At 55.3% G+C, this 22,499-nt stretch overlaps 1 protein-coding gene across 4 annotated transcripts; it reads right to left on the bottom strand.

The window, feature by feature from the left end:
• Positions 1 to 1,496: 1,496 nt before the first annotated feature.
• Positions 1,497 to 20,800, bottom strand: PUF60 (poly(U) binding splicing factor 60). 4 transcript variants are annotated; one of them, XM_057411165.1, is made up of 11 exons: positions 20,667 to 20,800; positions 17,273 to 17,368; positions 15,092 to 15,181; positions 14,095 to 14,145; positions 10,253 to 10,414; positions 9,758 to 9,850; positions 8,124 to 8,337; positions 7,118 to 7,308; positions 3,896 to 4,031; positions 3,240 to 3,475; positions 1,497 to 1,925 (listed from the first exon to the last, which is right to left on the bottom strand). In XM_057411165.1, exons 1-11 carry the CDS (start codon positions 20,691 to 20,693, stop codon positions 1,626 to 1,628), a joined length of 1,596 nt encoding a protein of 531 aa, XP_057267148.1. In that variant the 5' UTR covers positions 20,694 to 20,800; the 3' UTR covers positions 1,497 to 1,625. The 4 variants fall into 4 exon arrangements, with proteins under 4 accessions (XP_057267148.1, XP_057267149.1, XP_057267150.1 ...); XM_057411166.1 differs by lacking the exon at positions 14,095 to 14,145; XM_057411167.1 differs by lacking the exons at positions 14,095 to 14,145; positions 15,092 to 15,181.
• Positions 20,801 to 22,499: the final 1,699 nt, after the last annotated feature.

The following is a 22,499-nucleotide window of genomic DNA, read 5'->3' as shown; positions in this document are numbered from 1 at the left end:
CCGTTGTGTCTACAGCCACCTAAGAGGAGTATTGAGGCTGAAGCCTGTCAGGCTGTGCAGAGGTACCCACCTCCTATTGTGCTCACACCAGACCCACAGTGCACCCAAAGATGCCTACAACTGGGAAGCAGGACACTGCTGACAGGGCTGCTGTGACGAGGGGTGACAGGGTTAAACTCGAGGAGGATGATTCAGGCTGAATGCAAGGAAGATCCTTTGTCCAATGAAGATGGTGAAACACTGGCACAGGTTGCCCAGTTCCATCCCTGGAGACATTCCAGGCCAGGCTGATGTGGCTCTGGGCAACCTGCTCTAGGGGAAGGTGTCCCCACTCACTGCAGGGGGATGGAACTGGATGAGCTTTAAGGTTCCTTCCAACCCAACCCATTCTATGATTCCACAATCAGAATGTGAGCTCCCCAAGTCAGACACCCCCACCACACACCCCCAGCACTGCTGAATAAACCATTTTAAACACAAATTAAGCCAGACTTCAGCCACTTAGGCTGAGCCTAACACCGTACTGACCTGCCTGATGCGGCCTATTGCTACACCTGCTTCAGAATCCTCATTCTAGCTGTGGCTGCCCCATCCCTGGCAGTGTTCAAGGCCAGGTTGGACACAGGGGCTTGAAGCAAGCTGCTCTAGTGGAAAGTGTCCCTGCCCGTGGCAGGGGGTTGAACTGGATGAGCTTTAAGGTCCCTTCAACCCAAATCAGTTTGGGATTCTATGATTAGATATGAGCGCATGTGGCCAATTTCAGATCTCTGTTAAGAGCTATTGAAGTATTTGGGGACTGGACCTGTGACATTTGCAGGTCCTGTCAGCCCAAACTAGTCCATGATTTTATGACGGCAGGCAAACAAAGTCCCTCCCCAGTCAGGGCTTGTTCTCTATGGGATGATACTTTGTCAGCTCTTCCTCATCCACTTGTGCTCTGCTCATGTTGGAGTATTTTGTGTTGTACAACACCTGATCTTGGAGTCACAGAATCCCAGACTGGTTTGTGTTGGAAGGGACCTTAGAGCTTCATCCAGTTCCAGACCTTGCCACAGGCAGGGACCCCTTCCACTAGAGCAGGGTGCTCCAAGCCCCGTCCAGCCTGGCCTTGAGCACTGCCAGGGATGGGGCAGCCACAGCTTCTCTGGGCATCCTGTGCCAGCGCCTCAGCACCCTCACAGGGAAAAGTTTCTGCCTAAGAGCTCATCTCAGCCTCCCCTCTGGCAGGTTAAAGCCATTCCCCCTTGTCCAGACTGCTGCTGAAATACCTCATGAAGAGACTCCCAAATCCACTCTAACATTTACGGCCCATTTCTGGAGAGCCTGCTATTCCAGCTCCTTCACAGCTGCAGTGGGATCATGACCTGAGTGGTTCTGAATGACCAGAGCACAAAGGCAGGAGCAGAAGCACCAGCGCTCTTCAGGCTCTGCCTGTTCTGGGGACACACCAGGCCTGTGCTGAGGAGCCTCACTCCATGAACACACTTGATGCACAGTGGCTTTCTCTGTGTGTTTATCCAAACTACATCCCAGGGATCAGGGCCCACCCCAGAGCCCTCTTCACATGAGGCTAAACCCCCCCTGGGGTGAGAGTAGGGGCTGGGGGAAAAGTCCTTCAGTAGAGTTCATGCTGAGAGGTCGCTGTTATCGAACCTCTCTTGGTCGTACACCTCTGCCACCACCTTCCTCCCTGCAAACCAGCGCCCGTTCAGTGCCTGGATAGCTTTGTGAGTCTCTGAGGCCATGGAGAACTCCACAAAGATCTTGACAATGATCTCGGCGTCCTCCTCCTCTCCTTGTTTCTCCTGGTAGATGATGACCCGGTTCACAGCTCCAAATTTGCCACATTCTTCGGTCACTTCTCCTTCCAGGTCATCATCGATGTCCTTTGGATCCACCATGTTGCGAAGCACCATCACAGTGGACTGCAGAGAAAGGGACAAGTGAGTTAATACACCAGAGACACTAAGATCAAATCTGAGAAGCCCCACCAGACCCTGCACATGCCTGAGCATCACCAGATGTTCCAGTGTTACGGCATTACAAGCATATTCGAGAGAATCAGCAACGTCCCAGGGATAAATCAGTATATTTTCTTCCTAGGCATCCAAAGCACAAGCAAACCTCCCCCATGGTGCGGCTGGCCTCAGGCAGGGAAGCCCTGGGCCATTCCTGGGCTTCTCCTAGACCCATCCCTGAAGCTCAGCTCACCTGGAGATTGCCATAATTTTCCTTGTGCTGTTCCTATCCAGTTCTATTTGCTTTGTCTTCTTCAACACTACAAGCGTGTGTTTTACACTTCCCTTCATCTCTAAACCAAGTACCAGGATCAACCAGGTCTGTCATACCTCTGACAACTGAGGACTCACCAGGTACATCCCATTATAGGGGATAACTACACAACAGTCAGAGTATGTGCAACAGAGCTCTCATGTATCATGGAACAGTTTGTGTTGGAAGGGACCTTAAAGCTCATCCAGCTCCACCCCTGCCACTGGCAGGGACCCCTTCCACTGGAGCAGCTTGCTCCAAGCCCGTGTCCAACCTGGCCTTGAACACTGCCAGGGATGGGGCAGCCACAGCTTCTCTGGGCACCCTGTGCCAGCACCTCAGCACCTTCACAGGGAAGAACTTCTTCTAAGATCCCACCTCAATCTCCCTTCCGGCAGGTTAAAGCCATTCCCCCTTGTCCCGTCCCTACAGGGCCTTGTCCAAAGCCCGTCTGCAGGTTTCCTGTACCCCCTTTAGGCACTGGCGCTGCTCTCAGGTCTCCCCTTCAGGAGCCTTGCCTTCTTGAGGCTGAACCAGCCCAGCTCTCTCAGCTTGGCTCCAGAGCAAAGCTGCTTCCTCCCTTGCAGCATCTCCATGACCTCCTCTGGACTCGCTCCAGCAGCTCCATGTCCCTCTTGTGCTGTTGCCCCAGAGCTGGACCAGGACTGCAGGGGGGGGTCTCCCCAGAGCACAGCAGAGGGGGAGAATCCCCCTCTGACCTGGTGACCAGCACAGACAACTCCCAGCCCAGTCTTCTCACCACGTGACTACTCTGAATCCTCAGAGAAGCTCTGAGGAGATCCCAGTCAGTGTAAGATCCATCACAAGCAGCATACAAGCTGGCTGACTTCACAGCCCCGCATCAGCCCTGTGAGGTACCTACAACGTGTGCTGCAGGAAACCACAGACTACACCTCGTTAGGGCTGTCCTAAAGCCAGGAATGCTGCCAGGAACCCGCTGCACCCACCTCCTGCTTCCGGAGCAGCTTCTGCATCACCATGTGGCGGGCGCTGCTGCCCGAGATGCTCATGTGCTCCTGCTCACTCAGCATCTCCGGCCGCTCCGACTCCTGGAACACCTCCTCTTCCTCCTTCTCCTTTTTGACTTCCATGAGACCCAGCGCCGGGGGACTTGCCAGGATAGGATTCACAACTCCCACTTGTGGAATGGTGACGGGAATGGGAGGCCGGGCAGGGGTGACACCTGCAAGAGCACAAACTCTGTCGCATAAAGAGCTGATGCTCTGCAAGCCCTGGGTACACACCAAGCAGTGTAAGAGCATCACAGAACGCAGATGGGTTTATTTGCTTTGCACCAATACCACCAGGGAGACAAAAGCAGGACACAGGCACCCTACACTGGCCCAGAAGGGAGGCAGGGTGCAGGACTTTGCATGCAGTGACAATGATCCCTATTTTCCCTCAGTGCCAGGCACTCCTGCTGGAAGCCCATGTTCTGTCCTATGTATTACACACCAAAATAAATTCTTGATACACTATACAACTGGAAAACTAAATGCTCTTGCCAAGGGCAGGAAGGAAGGAGGGATCCAGCATCAGGTTCAACCTGGCTGTGCTACAGCTCCAGGGAACACGCTTTGGAGCAGGTACCTGAGTGACCAACCTGTAATGACTCCGGGTGCTTGTGCTGCCATCACAGCCTGCGGCAAAGCCCCCAAGGGCTGGGCCAGGGTCAGGGCTGGAGACACCAGCCCCGGTGTGGCCAAAGTGCCCAGAACCGCTGCTCCTGCCACTGCTTCCTGCAAGACAGAGAGACCCAACACATCAGCCCATGGTCTTGTTCCTGCTGCCCAAGAGGTCATCCCTGGGTGCGTTCAGCTGCGGCTCAGCTCGTTCCACACCTAAACCAGCAGCTGTGTGACCGAGAGCTGGCAGCTCCCACTGCTACTGTGAGAGGACAGTTTGCCACCCAGAGTCATGAAGACACTAAGCCCTGAAAGGAAAATGTTCTGCAATTCAGATGCCATCAACCTTCTCAAGCTGCTGCTTACTGATGGCACCAGGAGACTCAATACATGGCTTGAAAGGTGCAGACATTCCAGAGCAACAGGAATCTCTATTTGATTCCACCTTCTGCACAAATAAAGCTGCTTACTGATGCCAAGGAATGTGATCCATTTAAAGAGATGGATGGGAGCCGCCATCCCACCCCTCTGGTGACAGCACCAGGGCTCTTGGGGAACAGATTCAGTACTTCCTAAGGGATGTGCCCAAAGGTCAGTCCTTGTCTGAGGGAACACTGTGGTCAAAGGCACTCCGCGAGCACAGGGCAAGAGAGAGCATAGCTCTGCTGCCCGCAACTGCACCTTCCAAAGGAGCCTCACCAGAAACCCTGCCTCTGGTCCTCATCCTGCAGGTGCAGGCAGTAACCCAGCACCAGAACTGGCCTTAGTGTCCCACCACCTACAGCAGAGATCAGTGCCCATGAGACAATCATGCACCTTTCACTGGTGAGACCTCACTGTCTTTCACCACTGTCCACAACTGGAAACTTACTTCCGCTTCCAGCCTTAAAACACTTCTGGTGCCTCTTCCCCCATCCCCTCACCCGCCTCCCTCCACACAGAGCACCTGAGCAGAAACCTGGTGCACCTTCAGCACTTCCCTACAAGTCAAACTCTCCCAGGTTCTTCCTGCACATCAGGTTTTCCAATCCTCCCACCTTCTATAACCCAAACACACATCCTGACTCTGGATGATGGAGTCAAACGTTCAAGATGAACATGGAGTGAAATGATAAACCACTTCCATAGAACTACTGAGAATACTGGGTGGAAAACACAGGCCAGGATCACAGTTTGCTTTCATTGCTCTCCACGCTCTTTCATTCACGCATCAGCTGCCCACGTCCTTCTCTCCCAAGTCTTCATGGGCTCCTGTAAGATGCCCCACTGGGGAGCAAAAACTTCCAGTTTTGTCCCTTCAGTGCAGCACCTTTACTCTACAGTAACTGCTGCGTGGATCTTACTCCATCCTGCTGTGATACTCCATGACCAGAACATCCATGTCTGTGCTGCAGCCAGCTCCACATGTCCTCCCAGTGCCTACAACAGCAACTGCTATTGTGACCAGAGTGCATGGACCTGTGGGAACCTCCCTCCCCCAGCACCTCTTGCCCACCTCTCCTCATCTGCCTGCACATCTCTAAGTTGTCTGTGGCAGCTTTGGACCTGCCTCGTGCTCCTACTGGAGGAGAAACACCCCAAGTACTGGGTGCTGCAGCAAGACCATCCCAGTGCCCATGAGCTGCCCCCTCTTTATACTTAAACTCTTTCCAATAGCTGTATTTCTTTATTTCTTCTGCAAGACGACTCCACCATCACTGCCAAGACATGAGCTCCCTCTGCTGCTCAACACCTCCCTCCAGTTTCCCGTAACCCTGGACACACTCCATCTTCGCTGGCTGGCACAGAATACCAGGCTGAAGTTGCAGTTCTGACCCCAGACCCAAAGTTCTATCTCTGTCTTCAGCTTCTCTCCCATGCCCATGATTCCCTCAGCTGCAATGAGGTTGCTGGTTGCTTTGGGTTTAAACCCTGCAGACCAGCACTGTGTGTGCTCTCATTCCCTATCACAACTGTGCAGGAGCACAGATCATGCCTTCTGGAACTATCCTTACTCCTTCACTACTCAGCCACATCTCATGTGGCAAACCAGGCAGGTTATCCACATCAGTACCATGGCATCAGGACTGCTAAGTGTGTCTGAGGTCTTCCAGAGCCTGTTTTCTATGTATGGAATTCCTAAGTTCCCTCACAGTAAGTAACAAATCCTGCAGCATTTTGGGAAAGAAACAGGAACATTTATCCTGGCAGTGACAGATCTCCACTGCCTCACTCCAGAAAGGAGTCAACAGTTTTGATTTGGATGCCAACAGTCCTTCCAGTGATGCCTCAACTCCCTTCCTCAGCTGACTGCAGAGATTCCAGACCTGGAGACCTGGGGACACAGGAACCACGGGAAAGCTCCACATTGGAGGCAGCTCCTCCCACCTCTGCCTTTACCTCGTCATTCAGAGCCATGTTCACTCAGAAGGAGCTGCTCACAAGCACAAAGGCACCAGCTGCAGCAGCACACACAGGCTGCTCACTTCAATCATTCTGCCTGGGAACCCAAGAACTCAGCAGTGGTGGAGCTTGTCTCTGCCACGGGCTGTGGTGGTACAGGGGAGATCCTGCTGCTGAAGGTAAGGATGATGGACACAGATTTGGGGTTTGCCCTGAAAGACAACCCTCCTCCAAGCACCTCCTGTCACAGCCAGGAGCTTCTGCTACCACAAGCGAACTGAGAACCCCACAACTCCTACATCAACATCCAGTTCTGCTCCATCACCACCTGGAATCATGGAGGGGTTTGGGTTGGAAGGGACCTTAAAGCTCATCTAGTTCCAACACCTTGTTTCTGAAGAGCCTAAAGCCATCAGTCACCTTCCACTTTACTCCATGGGCAGTCTTTTCAACAGCTCCTGGGACTGTTACAGTCCTCACTGCCTGCCCCCTTTCATGTACCTTCCCATGTTCCTTAAGCCTCTACCACAACCAGCTCCCCAGCCACAGGTCTGCCTTTCCAGACAAGGAACCCCTTCCCATCTTCCATTCCCTTTGTCAAAGCCCTGGCCAGCTGTGCCAGACCCCATTCCGCAGTGCTGGAATAGCAGATCCTCACACGCCTCATGGCTAAGCACCTACGTGGGAAGTGCTGGAAACAGGGTATTACCCAGGACAAGGGCTGTTCCTCCGGCAGTGCCCGGAGCGCTGGAGCACCCACTTGTCTCCAGCAGTGTCACCCTGTGCTCCCGTGCAGGGGCAGCCGCAGCAGGGCCTACCTGGGCTGTGATCTTGGCTGTGGCGGCAGCAGCGGCTACGGCGGCGGCCGGGGGGAGCCCTCCCGGTGTGGCAGGGGTCAGCAGAGGCATCGGGGGCGTCACGGCCTTGCCCACGCGCAGATACTGCCCGCCCAGGTCGAAGAGGTTCATAGAGGACACGGCATCCTGAGAGGACTGAGCCTTCTCGTACTCTGCAGGAATACGGGGGCTCCACGTGAGGCTGCGGCACCCAACTGGCAGCTGCCACCTCACAGCTCACCCCAACCTGCACTGGGACACCCCATCCTGCACAGAGACACCCCAACCCTGGACAGAGCCACCCCAACCCTACACAGAGACACCTCAACCCTGCACAGAGACACCCCATCCTGCAGAGATACCCCAACCTTGCACAGAGACATGTCAACCCTGCAGAGACACCCCATCCTGCAGATACCCCAACCTTGCACAGAGACATGTCAACCCTGCAGACACCCCACCCTGCAGAGATACCCCAACCCTGCACAGAGACATGTCAACCCTGCACAGAGACACCCCATCCTGCAGAGATACCCCAACCTGCAGACACCCCATCCTGCACAGAGACACCTCAACCTGCAGAGAGACACCCCAACCTGCACCAGGACACCCCAACCTGCAGCTACTGCCTCACAGCTCACCTCAACCTGCACTGGGACACCCCAACCTGCACTGTGAGAACAGCAGACACCCCAACCTGCACAGAGACACTCCAACCTGCACTGTGAGAACAGCACAGACACCCCAACCTGCACAGGGACACTCCAACCTGCACTGCTGAGAGCAGAAGTCTCAGCTGTAATTGTACCTCTGTTCAGGCACACTGTCCAAACTGACTTGCAGCCCATCCTAATGCCACCCTGCCACTAGTTACAGAGGAAAAAGAGGGACAAGGCAGGGGACATGCAGGGAAAGGCAGGGGACATGCAGAGAGAGGCAGGGGACATGCAAGGAGAGGAAAGGGACTGGCCTCCCTCGAGCCCAGTACCAATGAATCCGTAGCCTTTGTGCTTCCCAGTGGTGGGGTCTCGCGCCAATGTGCAGGATTTGATCTTCCCGAAGGCCTCGAACACACTCTTGATGTCATCATCAGACAGGTCCTGGTGTACCGACGCCACGTAGATGCGGTTGAAGGCTCGAGCCTCCTCCGCCAGCTGGTCTATGATGGGCTGAGCCTGCCCGATGTTACTGGGCCTCCCAACCTGCAGGGAGCCATAGAATCAGGGAGTCATGGAATCATGAACCCACAGAGTCTGGGTCGGAAAAGACCAACCACTCCCCAGTACTGCCAAGGCCACCACTAACCCATGGCACTGAGGCCTCGTCTCCACGGTGTTTGAACACTTGCAGGGATGGTGCCTGCAGCCCTGCCCTGGGCAGCCTGTTGCAATGCCTGAGCACCCTTCCTGGGGAAGGAATTGTTCCTCAGCTCCATCTAATCCTGCCCTGGTGCAGCTTGAGCCCGGTTCCTCTTGTCCCATCCCTTGTTCCTTGGGAGCAGGGACCAGGCACCTCCTGGCTCCATCCTCACCCAGCCAAGAGCTCATGGGCCATCCTGCAGAGCAGTGTCCTGAACACTCATCCGAACCCAACCCCACTCATAAGGCCACGATCAGCAAAGCTGACTCAGCTCTGGCCTACATCTTGCACCACAGGAGATTCCACAGCACTGAGAGCCTGGACCCTGCTTCCTCCTCCACCCCATTTGTGTTCCCTGATATGCCAAAGGAAAGAGAAACTGTGTGAAGACCTGAGAGCAGCTTCCAGTGTCTGAATCGTGCCTACAAGGATGCTATAGTTACAGGACAAGGGGTGATGGCTTTAAACTGAAACAGGGGAAGTTCAGATTAGATATAAGAAAGTTCTTTCCATCCGGGTGCTGAGGCACTGGCACAGGGTGCCCAGAAAAGCTGTGGCTGCCCCACTCCTGGAAGTGTTCAAGGCTAGGCTGGACACAGGGGCTTGGAGCAAACTGCTCTAGTGGAAGGTGTCCCTGCCCATGGCACGGGTTGGAACTGGATGAGCTTTAGGGCTCCTTCTAACCCAAACCATTCCATGCATCTCTGATTCTAAATCCCCTCAGCCATCAAACACTGGAGAGTGCGTCAGGGATCAATGCAGGATATGAAACATTAAACAGAAAGTGCCAGTTTCCCCCAATTTCAACCCCCAAAGTTTCCCCTTTGCAAGATCCCATCTTGCTGCCTAAGAACACACAGCTACAATCCCTCACTGCTCTTGCTGAATGCTCCCCATTTCCCTGCTGCTTCTCCCTCACACCATCCACAGGCACAACCCAAGTTTGATGCTGCTCATCCACCATCCACCGGTCCAAGACAAGCCAGCACTAAAATATGAAGAACCACTTTTGGTTTGAGCTCAAGAGGCTTCCATTCTTTGAGATGGAAAAGCCTGAGCCAGCTGAACAGAACTGGCTGCTGGGCTTTGGCAGTGTGCAGGAGCACAGACCCAGAGCCACCACGTACCCAACAGATGGAATATCAAGGTTTAGCACAGAACAGACCTCAGGTTATTTTCCGCATGTGGGGTGCATTCCAAGGCAGGAACGCATTACCCACAGGAGAGAGAACCAAGAGCTTTCAGAGCATTCCTGCTGCTCACCTTGATGTTTCTTCCCCCCAGCATGACAGAATTCATCTGCTCCAAGGCCAGCTGAGCAGCTTCAGGAACCTCGTATTCTACAAAAGCAAAACCCTAGGACAGAAGGAGACACTTGTTAAATCCCACCAGCTCTGCCTTGTGGCCAAGACTTCCCATGTTCCAGACCCCTGCTGTGGCCTGAGAAGGTGTTTGTTAAAGAAGCTTTTTATCAAAGAAGAAAACTGAACATGGAAGTAGAGAGGAGGCTACAGGCCTCCTCCAGAGCCTCTCATGCTCAGAGGCCCAAGAGCAACAGACCACTGAACACAAGCTGTACGGTGCTCCATGCGCACCACCCCCAGGCACATCTGGCCCTGCCAAGCTCAGCAGAACAAGCAGCAACAATCTTTAGCTCAGTGCTTAACTCTACAAGGATAAAGACTCTGTCCTCTCCCAGATACATTCAGGAAGGCCTTGGAGAGAAGACAAAGCATCACTCGAGGGCTGTGATCCCACCTTGTGCTTCATGGTCACCGAGTCCCAAGACATATCAATGCTTTTTATGGGTCCAAAGGGGGCAAAGGCCTGGCGAATGGTGTCCTCTCCCAGCTCGTAGTATATGGAGCCCACGTACACACGACACATGATGGCCAGAGCACGCTGCCTCTGAGCTGCCATCTGTATTGGAAAGAAGAACTGGTTGGTTAGCTCAGCCGTGGCCCTGGACCTCAACACCTCCTTCCCTTCCTCCTTCCCTCCCTGGAGCTATGGCCCAGCAGCAGGCAGCTCGTCGTCAGGCTGCAGCACCCGTGCCAATGGGGAAGGCTTCTCCTGCTCGGAGCACACATGGCGGGAGTGGCCGAGGAACGGCCCCCTCCCGGGGCAGTGCGATGGGCTCTGCCACCTCCGAGCCTCAGCTCCAACCCCACCGGGAGGTCTGACCCTCCCCAGCCTCATCACAGCTCCAGCAATGCTTGCAGGAGGCGGAAATAACTTCATTCTGGGACAATTCCCCCTCCAGGCAGCAAAGGACTCCATCCTAGCCACTATTCACCAGCCCTCCCCTTCCCTCCCACGCGGGACAACAGAGATCCAACACTGGGCACCACCACAGATTTCCACCCCCCACCATCCACCCACCCAGGCAGCAAAGGAGCTGGATTTGGGAACCTCCTCCCCACCCCCTCGAGCACCTCACCCCCCTCCCCCGGCAGGATGAGCTCCAGGACTAGGCACCACATTCACTGCTTGAAGCAAAGAGAAACCAAAGGGTTAATGGGACCTCCCAGCTCAGTGTGTGGTGTCAGTACTGCTGCTACTGCTGCTGCCACTGGCCCAGAGTGGTACAGCCCCAAAGCCTCCGCCCTCGGGTGCAGAGAAAGGGTCTCTGGGCTATTTTCTCCTAAATATGCCTGAAAACCTGTTTGCAAAACAAATCCCGCCATTCCTTCCAGCAGGAAATACACAACAAGCAGCAAATCCCTCAATTCCTTGGGACCCCCAGTGTGGCTCTAGAGCTGCTAACTCTGGCAAGGGGCTAGGCCAGGCCCAGCAGCGTCCTGGCACCAAGCAGGAATCAGGCTGTGTGGAGGCAGCTCCCTAAGACTGAACTGCAGTGGCTGGAGACAAGCAGAGGGCTCCTGCTCTGGCGGCACTGGTGGAGCTAGCGGCAAGCCAAGGGCTGCTGCAGGGGAGGCAAAGGCAGCATTAGGTTGGAGGCCCCTCACCACAGCACAGTACTGGGAGCTCTGCACCACCACCTCCTCTGACCACCCTGCTCAGGACGGATCCCTGTGGGATGCTGTCTGAGGAATGCCAGAACCAGTGTAAGCACCATGTGTTCAGGGCTGCTGCGCCTCAACCAGCAGGACAGAGGGACAAGGGGTCACAGCCTGTGCCTGGAGAAGCCTTCTCCCTCACAGCACCCAGTATGGGATTGCATCTGCCACAGGAGGACAGGCTGGAGAGGTTCAACTCCTGTTCTGGAAGTCAGGAGGATACTATAAAGAGCATTCTCACCCCACGCTGCTGCTCGTCATGTGACATTAAGCTCAGGGGTGGTCCTGGACCTTAGGGTCCTCTTGCCTGGTTTTACACTTCCCACTGTTAACAACAAGCTCTTGTTCAAGTTAATGTGCTGTGACAGGGAGTACTACAGCATGTGCAGGACAGCTGAGGTGGGGTCTCCCAGGTTAAGATTCCCAGCTTGGATGCAGGAAAGCCAGTGATCAGCAGCCCCTCAGTATGCAGTATGTCCATAGAGGGGGACACAGCCACCACCAACCACCTCACCCAGACTGAGAAACCTCTAGTGTCTCACTAAGGAGCACTTCTGGTCAAGCCCCTGCTCGTGCAGCCTTGCACAGGGACTCTTCACCCTCTGAAATACAGAGACATGAAGAGATCATGTTCTCCTCCCCTTATCCATGCTACAGGAGGAAATGCAGTGGCATCTGTCCTCTCCTCTGCAGGAGGAAATCCATATCTTACCCTGCTGCAGAGGGGCAATAGGAGGGATGGCTTTAGGACCTTTACATCAGCAACGCTGGGATCTGGACCTGAAACGGACATGACTGGGGTGGACCATTGTGGCTACATGTGGATCACTAACAGGAACAGGAAGCATCAAGTCATGGTGATGCAGTGGACCTGTGAACTAAGCACATGACAGTGTCAGACACTCATCTCTAGAAACCTCACTGGCTGCACCAAGTAGATTTTACTGGTAACTGGCCCTCCTCCTCCTCTAAAATGGAGTTTGAAGTACCTGCAGCCTCCACTTGCCCTCATGGACGCGCAGGTTAGTGCTGGGGAACGGTTGGACTTGATCATCTTAAGGCTCTTTTCCAACCTGGTCGATTCTATGTTTCATAAAGGCAGCAGTTAATAGTTGTCATGTTGCTGTCAAGTGCTTATGAAGGTTTAAAGACAAGCCAAAGCACCATCTTGATCCTTTATACAAAATCACCACCACTGGCTTGTTCTAATCCAGCAGCACCAGGAAACGGTGCTCATCTTGCTGTGACAGGGAGATGCTGTTCTGCAATGCTCAGAGGGGTAAGGAGCCAGGAAGCTTCCATCCCAGGCACAATGATCCTCATGGAGGAACTGATCAGTCTTGTCAGCAAGCACTGGGCAAACAAAGCTCTTTGCTCGGCATTCCTGATGGGCTCTGGGATAAAGTACTTGCTGGGACTGGGGCATCTTAACAGCACTGAACAGCACCAGAGCTGAAGGCTTCAGCACAGATTCCTGCCTCTGGGTCCTGTTCAGCAGCATCCCTACAGGAATGGCTGAGGAAAAGGAAGCACCAGATTCTGCCCTTGATGCTAACAGGAAATGCACCATTTCCAGCACAGGCTTTTCATTGCCCAGCTGTGAAAAAGGAGCCAAAACCATTTTATAAAGCACATGTGCTGAGGTTCTGCTCTTGAGGAACATCCACATGAACTGAGAGGAGGTTCTTGGGTGCCCAATTCACAAGGAGATGTGTGCTCCCAACCCATTCCAGCTTTACATTCCATCATACAACCTCCTTTGGCTCCCCTGCTGACACACCCTGCTGTTAAAGGAGCGAAAGGTGGTGATTTTGGTTGCCTCTTTCATTTTGGGGTACAAGCCTCCAGTTGCCTTTGACACCAAGCAGAAATATTGTGTTCCAGCAGAAATGGTGACAACTGAACCTTTGCATGTGGAGTGGAGCTTAGAGGACACACAGTAGCCATTGTCCAACATGTCCAGGGAAAAGAAGGGGATGGATAGTCCCAGAGAATTAAGCTCTTTGCACTGAAGGGACGTGTGGGTTCTGTGTACACCCTGAAGTGTGGTTCCTTCCCTCCTGCCTTTACTCCGAGCCGTATTCACCCAGTGTGGGGACTGCAGAGTGCAGAGCAGCCCTGCTGAGACCTGCTGTGCCCCAGAGCTCCCAGCACCGCGGCTGCAGGGCTCCAGTGCTCTCAGTGTGGTTCTCAGGAGATCACCCATGTGTGAGTTACCTTGGCAGCCAGTTTGGGGTCAGCACCTCAGAACTGCAGCGTCTCTAGAAACGCAGCTCCCACACTTTCACAGGCTGGGTTCGGAACTGGCCGAAATCTAACGCTCGCTTTGCCACCTGACTCCAGGACCCCGACTGCCAGTGGCCCATGTCCCAGTGCCAGTGTCACAGCAGACTGCACCCGGCCTAGGGTCTTCCTCTGGGGAGTTTACACTTTGCCTTTGCTTGCTGTGCTTGTCCACAACGCGTATGTGGAGGGTTGTGCTGGGTTCAGTTAAGAGCATTGCGTTACCACTACGTCCTTCCCCACTCTAGGCCCTGACTAAGACAAAGTGCCCAAGAAGAAGTGAATATGTCTATTGACCGATTGTAAAGGTGAGAGAGGATCTCCAAAGCCCATTGTCACTGCTGCCATCTGAAAGACAGTAAAGACAGAGTTCAGTCTGTTGGAGCTGAGCATACTATGGCTGTTTGTCACATCTCAAGCAGAGCGGCGGCACGGGGAACCTGCGGAGAGGCCTCTCCTTCCTTGCCCCTCACTGCCTGGGCCCAAGGACTGTCCAGCGCTGGGACCCCGCAGAGTCCAGTCCCACCAGGCCAGGGTGAGTTGTGCTGCTGCCACTGCCTCAGGAAGCAGGGTCTTCTCCCAGGGGGGACTCAAGGCAATAGTAACCTCTGCAACCACTGTCGTTGATTCACCCCCAGCATTTAAAAAGGAGCCCTAGGGTCAGACACTCAGAAACACGCACAGCCCTGAGAGGCCACACTGCCTATGGGTGAGCAGTGCTCCTCCACTGAACCCATCCAGCAGACCTCAGCCACTGCTCCGGGCTTCCTCACATGGAGTGAGATGCACCTGCGACACGTCTGAAGGGAGGGAGGTGTACAGACCAGCATACTGGCATTCATTCCAGCAGTAGCAGGAACAGCCAAGGAACGTCTCCCACATTGTGAGGGAAAGGGAAATGGGGGCTCAGAGAGGGGAGAGAGTGACCCTCCCCTCAAGCAGAATTGATGGTAAGAGGATTCTGCTCCCAATAACCCCAGACAACACCTTAAACACCGGTTCAAAGTGAAACCCACAGCAAGTTATTTGGCTTCTGGCATTTCAAGAAGCACTTGGGCAGCCAACAGGAGAGAAACGCTTAAAAACTCACTCTTTGGATGAGCTTTGGGGCAATTTGGGCAGGTGGGCAAAGGGTTGGGGTATTTTTAGTGAGCTGGATTCAGAGCATTGCTATTTCACTGTGGAAACAGCAGAGTGCACCCAGCCTCAGGGCTGTGCTCTGCTTCTGAGTGCACAAAACTCCACCCTGAGGGGGAGAAACAACACAGAAGGAGCATCTCAGAGGGTCTCTCACCTGAAGGTTGGTGAGCTGCTGCTGCTGGTGGGCGATGGTTTGCTTCACCAGCACACTCTTGATGCTCTGCTCCATCGCATACTTCTTTGCCTGGGAAGAAACAGACTCTGTAGTCACAGGACAACACCCTAGAGCAGGGAACAGCATTAACTCCACAACAGAGCTGCCCAGATCCACACACTGGCTGCAGAGAACATTCCAGCGCTCCAGCCCTATGCATCACGGCACCATACATAAGCCAGCAGCTCACCAACATTCTGCTCTGCACCTAGGAGTTCTGGAATACACCCTGGAATACAGCACAGGGATTGAGCAGATGGGACTCGACCTGCAGCAGGCACCACATCAAGGAAGCAGCATGCACCAGACATGTGGCATCTCCCCTCTTCCTCCCTCTGCCCCTTAGATCCCACCACAGCACCTTACCTGCTGGAATGAGGGCAGGACAGAGCCTCCTTCAAGTCCTCTCCACTCAGAGAACATCTGGACAAAGAGTTTCTACAGAAGGGAAGGGCCCTCAAACACCAGGTCCAGTCTCTGGCCTGGGCTCTCCCCTCCCTGGCCTGCCTGAGGCTGGGGCACCCACTCTGCTCACACAAGGCTCCTGCTCTTTATCTCCTGGCTCAGACACAGGTTCACTGCTCTGATCCTTTCAGTGCCCTACACGTTTGACAGGGCCCAAGCTGCACCCCAAAGGTGCTGACAAGGAGGCTCCCTGTCAAGAAGCCCCTGAAACCCTATTCCCAGGGGAGGTCCCAGCACTCAGCCACCCCTCGGGCACCTGCTTTCCATGGCTGCAGGGGTTTGGGAGGCTCTAAACGATGGATGTGAGACGTGTGCTTCGGAAACCTAGAAACGGACAATGGCATTTACAGCTGTGAGCCAGGAGAGGCCGCTCCGCGCCGGGAGCCACACACACACCCAGCTCCTGCCTGGAGAGCACCGCTGCGGCGCAGCACAGCCAGCGCTGGTTCTGCCCCTCCAGTCCCAGCTCCGCCTCTCTCAGCGAGTTGAGAATCACGCCCTCAGTGGCAGGGCCGCTAAACCTCCCACCCGCCGCGTGAGACAGGGCCAGCCACCCCAGATCAAGAGCTGGGCTCAAATGTCATCTGGATTAGACCAGACTGGCTCGCATGGGTGGAAAACACTTGCAATGGGGCTCCTCACAACGTCAGTGTGCGCAGCAGGTCAGGGAGGGGACTGTCCCCCTCACTGCGCTCTGGGGAGACACCCCCCCCAGCCCCGCAGTCCTGATCCAGCTCTTGGGCCACAGCACAGGTAGGATGTGGGGCTGTTGGAATGAATGCAGAGGAGGCCACTGCAAGAAAATACAGCAAGGGCTGTGGCAGCTCTGCTCTGGAGCCAGGCTGAGAGAGCTGGGCTGGTTCAGCCTGGAGAAGGCTCCTTAAGGGGAGACCTGAGAGCAGCTCCAGTGCCTAAAGGGGCTGCAGGAAACCTGGAGAGGGCCTTGGAACAAGGGCCTGTAGGGACAGGCCAAGGGGAATGGCTTTAACCTGCCAGAGGGGAGACTGAGATGAGCTCTTAGGCAGAAGTTCTTCCCTGGGAGGGTGCTGAGGTGCTAGCACAGGGTGCCCAGAGAAGCTGTGGCTGCCCCATCCCTGGCAGTGTTCAAGGCCGGGCTGGACACACGGGCATGGAGCACCCTGCCCTAGTGGAAGGGGTCCCTGGCCGTGGCAGGGGGCTGGAACTCGATGAGCTTTAATGTCTCTTCCCACCCAAACCATTCCATGGTTCTATGAACATGGGAAGGAGCATAAAAGAAAATAGACATTTTGTGATGGGCTCTTGTGTGGATGGACTCAAAGAACAGCTGGAACACAGCAGAAACTTGTTCCCTGTGGAGCACACGCTGCCGTTGCATGTTGTTTCAGCATTGCAATGTCAGCTGAAGATGTCATTTACTTAGGATTTTAATTAAAAACACTCTCCCCACCCCAACAGCAAACTCCACATCATGCTCCCCAAAAGCATCTCCAAGCTCTAAGCCAAACCAAGTCATTCTTGGGCAACTGGAAGTGTGAATCCACACGCAGCATGGCCAGACCCCAGGCCCGTTCTTGGGAGGTAGGCTCCCTTTTGTAGCATCAGGAGAAGCTGCTCATAAAACCCACCAAACCAAACCCCCCAACCAAGAACCAAGCCCACATGACGGTTACTCACCTTCTGCAGAGCTTCCTGCTGCTCTGGTGTGAGGGGCGGAAGTCCCAGCTTTGATGCTGTGCTCTGGCCATTCTCCATCTTAATGGACTCTGTGCCCTGGGGAAACAGGAAACACTCACAGAAAACCTGTTTCCGCAGGGGTGACCATTCCTTCCTTCCCAGACTCCAGAGCACTTCATGTCGGACTGGCACAAATGGCTAAATGTCCTCCCAAATCCATGAAAAGCTGTTGGTATTCCAGCACTCCCTATGGGAAAGCTATCCCATCAACTGAGGTCTGTCCTGTAGAACTTATGGTTAGTTATTCCTGGCACATCAAGTATTGGCAGGTTGTTCCAAGGTATCAACTTGCCTTTGGATGAAGTAATTCAGGACAGGAACATGGAATGGTTTTGGATTGAAAAGGACCTTAAAACTAAAACCAGCTCCACCCCCCCGCCACGGGCAGGGACACCTTCCACTACCCCAGGCTGCTCCAAGCCCCATTTCACCTGGCTCTGGAACCACCCAAGGCCAGGATCATCCAGTCCAACCGTTCACCAGCACTGCCAAGGCCACCAATAACCCATAGCACTGAGGGCCTCATCTAAATGGTGTGTGAACACCTGCAGGGATGGTGCCTGCAGCCCTGCCCTGGGCAGCCTGTTCCAATGCCTGAGCACCCTCTGGGGCAGGAATTGCTCCTCAGCTCCACCTAAACCTGCCCTGGTGCAGCTGGAGGCTGGTTCCTCTCATCCCATCCCTTGTTCCTTGGGAGCAGAGCCCAGCCCCTCCTGGCTCCATCCTCCTGGCAGGCACTTGGAGGGAGCCATCAGGTCCCCCCTGAGCCTTCTCTTCTCCAGACTGACCCCCCCAGGTCCCTCAGCCGCTCCCCATCACCCCTGTGCTCCAGGCCCCGCTCCAGCACCTCAAGTTTCTCTTGCAGTGAGGGACCCAGAGCTGAACACAGGATTCAAGGTGCGGCCTCACCAGTGCCCAGTACAGGGGCACAACCACTGCCCAAGTCACACCACTAGTGTTCTGGGTAACAAACCACAGCAGCAGAGACCTGTTACTGTTATCAGCAGCACTCAACACCAGGTCGCATTAGAGCTGTGAAACTACTTCAGTAGCAAGTCTAATCCCATCTCAATTCCAAGCTAGCAGCAAGGATGCTTTTCCCAGCAGCAGGAGCACTCGAGAAAGAACAGGCTCAATACAGAAGTGACAAATCCCACCCTGATTCCAGTGCAGCTGCATGGCTCTCACATGCCCTCAGCAGATGTGCTGCTGGGCTCAGCATATGGTGGGTTCTTGACAGCTTATGGGGACACCTGAAAAGCATCAAAGCTCTGGGGACTTTGAGTAATAACTCCCAAGACCCAACTCCATGTCCTTACATCACTGCCCTTGAGAAACCCCTCTGCTTTCTGCTTCAATTCCTTCCCTATTTGTGTGTCTCCACAACAGGAGCAGAGCCTGTGCTGCAAACCTCCTTTCAGGAAGTCAGCTGAAAGCAAAGCCTGAGCCTCCTAAACCCAGAGCTCAGTTCCTGCTACTCAGGGTTACCTTGTCCTTAACTCTGAAGCTTTTCCAGGCAGCATTCCCCACTCCCATGCTCACAGGACAAAGTGAAGGCTGCAGCTGCCCTGGTCAGACCACACTGGACTCTCTTCAGGCTGATGCCACAGTCACAGCAGGAACAGCCAATGTCCTTTCCAGCAGGGAAAGGAGGTTTAAACAGACAGGGGCATCTTGAGAAGAAGGGATCCAGGGAGCTTGTGGGGACACGGAGCTGGGTCTCATTGCAAGGACCACACCAAGGCCATGGGGCAGCTGCTGAAGCTCAGTGAAGTAAAACACATCCCGACACAGTGCTATGGGACAGACAGGCTCAGCTCAGCAACAGCAGATGGGAGCTCAACCCACACAGAAGGCACCCAGCTCATGACAGATCCTACTGGAGAAGGTGTTTTAACCCTGTGTGACACTGGCAGGACTGACGACTTCCCTGAAGAGGTGTAACAAGACTCAGGTGTAGGATGGACCTTCCAGAACAAATGCTACACAAGCCCATAGTGGCTAAAAGCATGGAGCACTCAGTCAAGCTGGAATGCTGCTTCCTGGAACGGTCGCTTACACTTTGCCGTTGAAACACAGATACCACCCAGGCTGGGAACACCAAACTAAAGGCAGCATATCCTGCACCTCAAGGCTCATGTTCCAACATGATCCAACACTAATCCTTTGAGGTTTCTTCACTCCCGGTATTTGCCACCTGGTGAGACTCTGGCACAGGGTGCCCAGAGTACCGGTGGGTGCCCAGAGTACCGGTGGCTGCCCCATCCCTGGCAGTGTTCAAGGCCAGGCTGGATACAGGGGCTTGCAGCAAGCTGCTCTAATGGAAGGGGCTGGAACTGGAGCGGCTTTAATGTCCCTCCCACCCAAATCCCTTCATGATTCTATGATTAAGTCCATCAGAGGCTTCCTTCCCTGCAGCCCTGACACCCAGGAGGTTTCACATCTCCCCTTTACACACTTCCATAGATAACAACAGTAAATCACGGACTCCAGGGAAGGCTGAGCAGCGCAAGAATTCATTTCTGCTACTGAAGACTAATCACAAAGAAAACAAACAGCCTTCAACAGGAGCGTCCCGCTGCTCCCACACGTCAGCACCCAGTAAGGAATGAGCACTCCTGAAAACACAAACAACTCCAAAAACCCCGATCCCGTTGCGATCCTTCCCAGTGCACAAGAGCAGGGAGAGGAGATACAAAATCAGCCACGGGCACCGAAAGGGTTTTACCAGGAAGGGCCACGAGCGGCTTCTCCCGGGAACACCCGGGACCGGGCCCCGGCGCCGAGCGGGAGATTCGGGAACAGTGAATTCGGGAAACCCGCAACCCAGCCCAACGGAAGCGGCGGGAGCGTTTCCCGGGCCGAGAAGAGACATTCCCTCTCAGCAGCGCTGCACAGAGCAGCTCAGCGCCCCGCACAGCCGGGCCCGCACCGGGCACAGCCCCAGGAGCCCCGCACAGCCGGGCCCGCACCGGGCACAGCCCCAGGAGCCCCGCACAGCCGGGCCCGCACCGGGCACAGCCCCAGGAGCCCCGCACAGCCGGGCCCGCACCGGGCACAGCCCCAGGAGCCCCGCACCGGGAGAGCCCCGGCTGGCCTGGGAAGGCCCGGCCCAGCAGGGGGAATGGGCCGCTTTCCGGCGGGGGAAGCCCCGCTAAGGTGGGCGGGAAGTCAGGGAGGAGGCCGCGGCACTCACAAAGGCCCAGCGGAGCGAAGCGGAGTCTGGGCCGGGGCCGCTCACACGCGCGGCCTTGGGGCCGCGGCTCGCGGCTCGCCGCTCCCCCCACCCCACCCCACCCCACCTCCGGCTCAGCCCGGGCCCGCCGCCGCTCACCAGAGACATGGTGCTCGTCGCCGCCATCTTATCCGCCCCGCCGGCGCTCGGCGCGAGACTCTCGCGAGAGCCCCCTAAGGCGCGCGCGGAACGGAAAATCTCGTGGGAGGGGAGCAGGGGGACATCTCGCGAGAGAGACGAGGGTCACGTGGGCAGGGGCGGGCCGGGGCGGTGTCGGCGGGTGGCGCGGGGCGGGCGTGGGCTGTGGTGGCGGAGCCCGGGGGGGCCGGGGAGGGCTCCGAGCCCCCCTGCGTCCAACCTGGCCTTGAGCTCGGGCTGGGATGGGGCAGCCACAGCTCCTCTGGGCACCCTGTGCCAGCGCCCTCACAGGGAAGAGCAGTTCCCGCCCCAGAGGGTGCTCGGGCATTGGAACAGGCTGCCCAGGACAGGGCTGCAGGCACCGGCCCGCTGGTGCTCAGACGCCGGCCCCCCTTGGCCCTCAGTGCCATGGGTTAGTGGTGGCCTTGGCAGTGCTGGGGCACGGTTGGACTGCGTGATCCTGCGGCTCTTTTCCAGCCTGGGTGGTTCTGTGTTTCCCGGTGTAAGGGCTGGTGGAACAGCCGGGCACGGGTGGTCTGTCACTGGGTGCTATTGCTCCTTTGAAACGAGCCCCCGGAAGACATCCCATCTTAAGGTGTCAGTCCTGCTTCAAAGGCAAAAAGCCCTTGGGGGGATGGATATTCGTGCCCTTTTGCCTTACACTTAACTGGTTAAAGTGGCAGGAGAGTGCTGTGACCAAAGAAATCTACAGAGCCTGACTGCTTCTCTATAAAGGATTCAAAAGGTCAGGCCAATAAAGCTCACCAAAGGCAGTTAAAACATGACTTAGCATCGAGTTACCCTTACGGTGAGAAAGTTACACTCCAAAAGTTCCCTTCATCTGGGAGATAAAGGTACAATACGTGGAGTGGAACACAAAATCATCCCTTATTTCAAGCCCAAATTTAAGTGACAGCAGTCACCCCCTGGGAAACCTTGTTCTGGAGACACAGGGGATTCCTGCATTGTGGAATCTTCCAGTTAAGACTGGACCCTCAGATGTGTGCACAGCACAACTCTCCTCTCTGGGCAGCAGTTACAATCCTCATGAAGTGCTCAGCCTGAGCTCCACGTGTTTGAGGACACGGCTCCTTTCCTGTCCGACAGGAATGGTGTCTGCCTGGCAGCTGTGTGGGCAGGATTCCCCCATCCTGGTGCCAGGTTTGCTGGACACCAAACGACATGCTAGCCAGCGCCGTGCCGCGTGGCAAAGGCTGGTGGCATCGGGGCTGCACCAGGGGAAACCCTGCCAGAGGCTCAAGGGGACTGAGCCTTCCTCTGCTTGGCACCAGGGAGGCACATCTGGAGTGTTGGACCCAGTGCTGGGCTCCCCCAGACAAGACAGATGTGGGCTTGGAGAGAGTCCAGTGAAGGGCCACCAGATGCTGAAGGGATTCCAGCAATCCTTCCAGTGCCTAAAGGGGGCCTACAGGAAAGCTGGAGAAGGGCTTTGGACAGGAGCCTGTAGGGATGGGATGAGGAGTAACAGCTTCCAACTGGAAGAGGGAAGAATTGGATGAGATATTGGGAAGAAGCTCTTCTCCGTGAAGGTGCTGAGGCTCTGGCACAGGGTGCCCTGAGAAGCTGTGGCTGCCCCATCTCTGGCAGTGTTCAAGGCCAGGCTGGACAGAGCCTTGGGTCACAAGGTCTAGCATGAGGCATCCCTGCCCATGGCAGGGGGTTGGAACTGGATGATCGTAAGGTCTTTTCCAACCCAAACCATTCCATGCTTCCATGATGGTGCTGATGAAGAGCTAACTGGCTCATCGGGGAGATGAAGCAGTTGGTATGTGA

The sequence above is a fragment of the Pezoporus wallicus genome, unplaced genomic scaffold (assembly GCF_028554395.1).
Source record: "Pezoporus wallicus isolate ANWC-B61680 ecotype Strahan unplaced genomic scaffold, APGP_CSIRO_Pwel_v1 contig_10120, whole genome shotgun sequence".
NCBI classification, from domain to species: Eukaryota; Metazoa; Chordata; class Aves; order Psittaciformes; family Psittacidae; genus Pezoporus; species Pezoporus wallicus.
The sequence above is the reverse complement of the archived record's forward strand: the minus strand, read 5'-3'. Positions and strand labels throughout refer to the sequence as shown.

Bases quoted from the DNA above. Each gene is read 5' to 3' on its own strand.
- PUF60 (XM_057411165.1), bottom strand. From the start codon at position 20,693: ATGGCGGCGACGAGCACCATGTCTCTG. The intron at 10,415-14,094 runs GTCAATAGACAT...TTTCCAATACAG, and splicing joins CTCTCTCACCTTTACAATCG to ATGGCAGCTCAGAGGCAGCG. The intron at 1,926-3,239 runs GTGGGTGCAGCG...CTTTCTCTGCAG, and splicing joins AGCTGCTCCGGAAGCAGGAG to TCCACTGTGATGGTGCTTCG.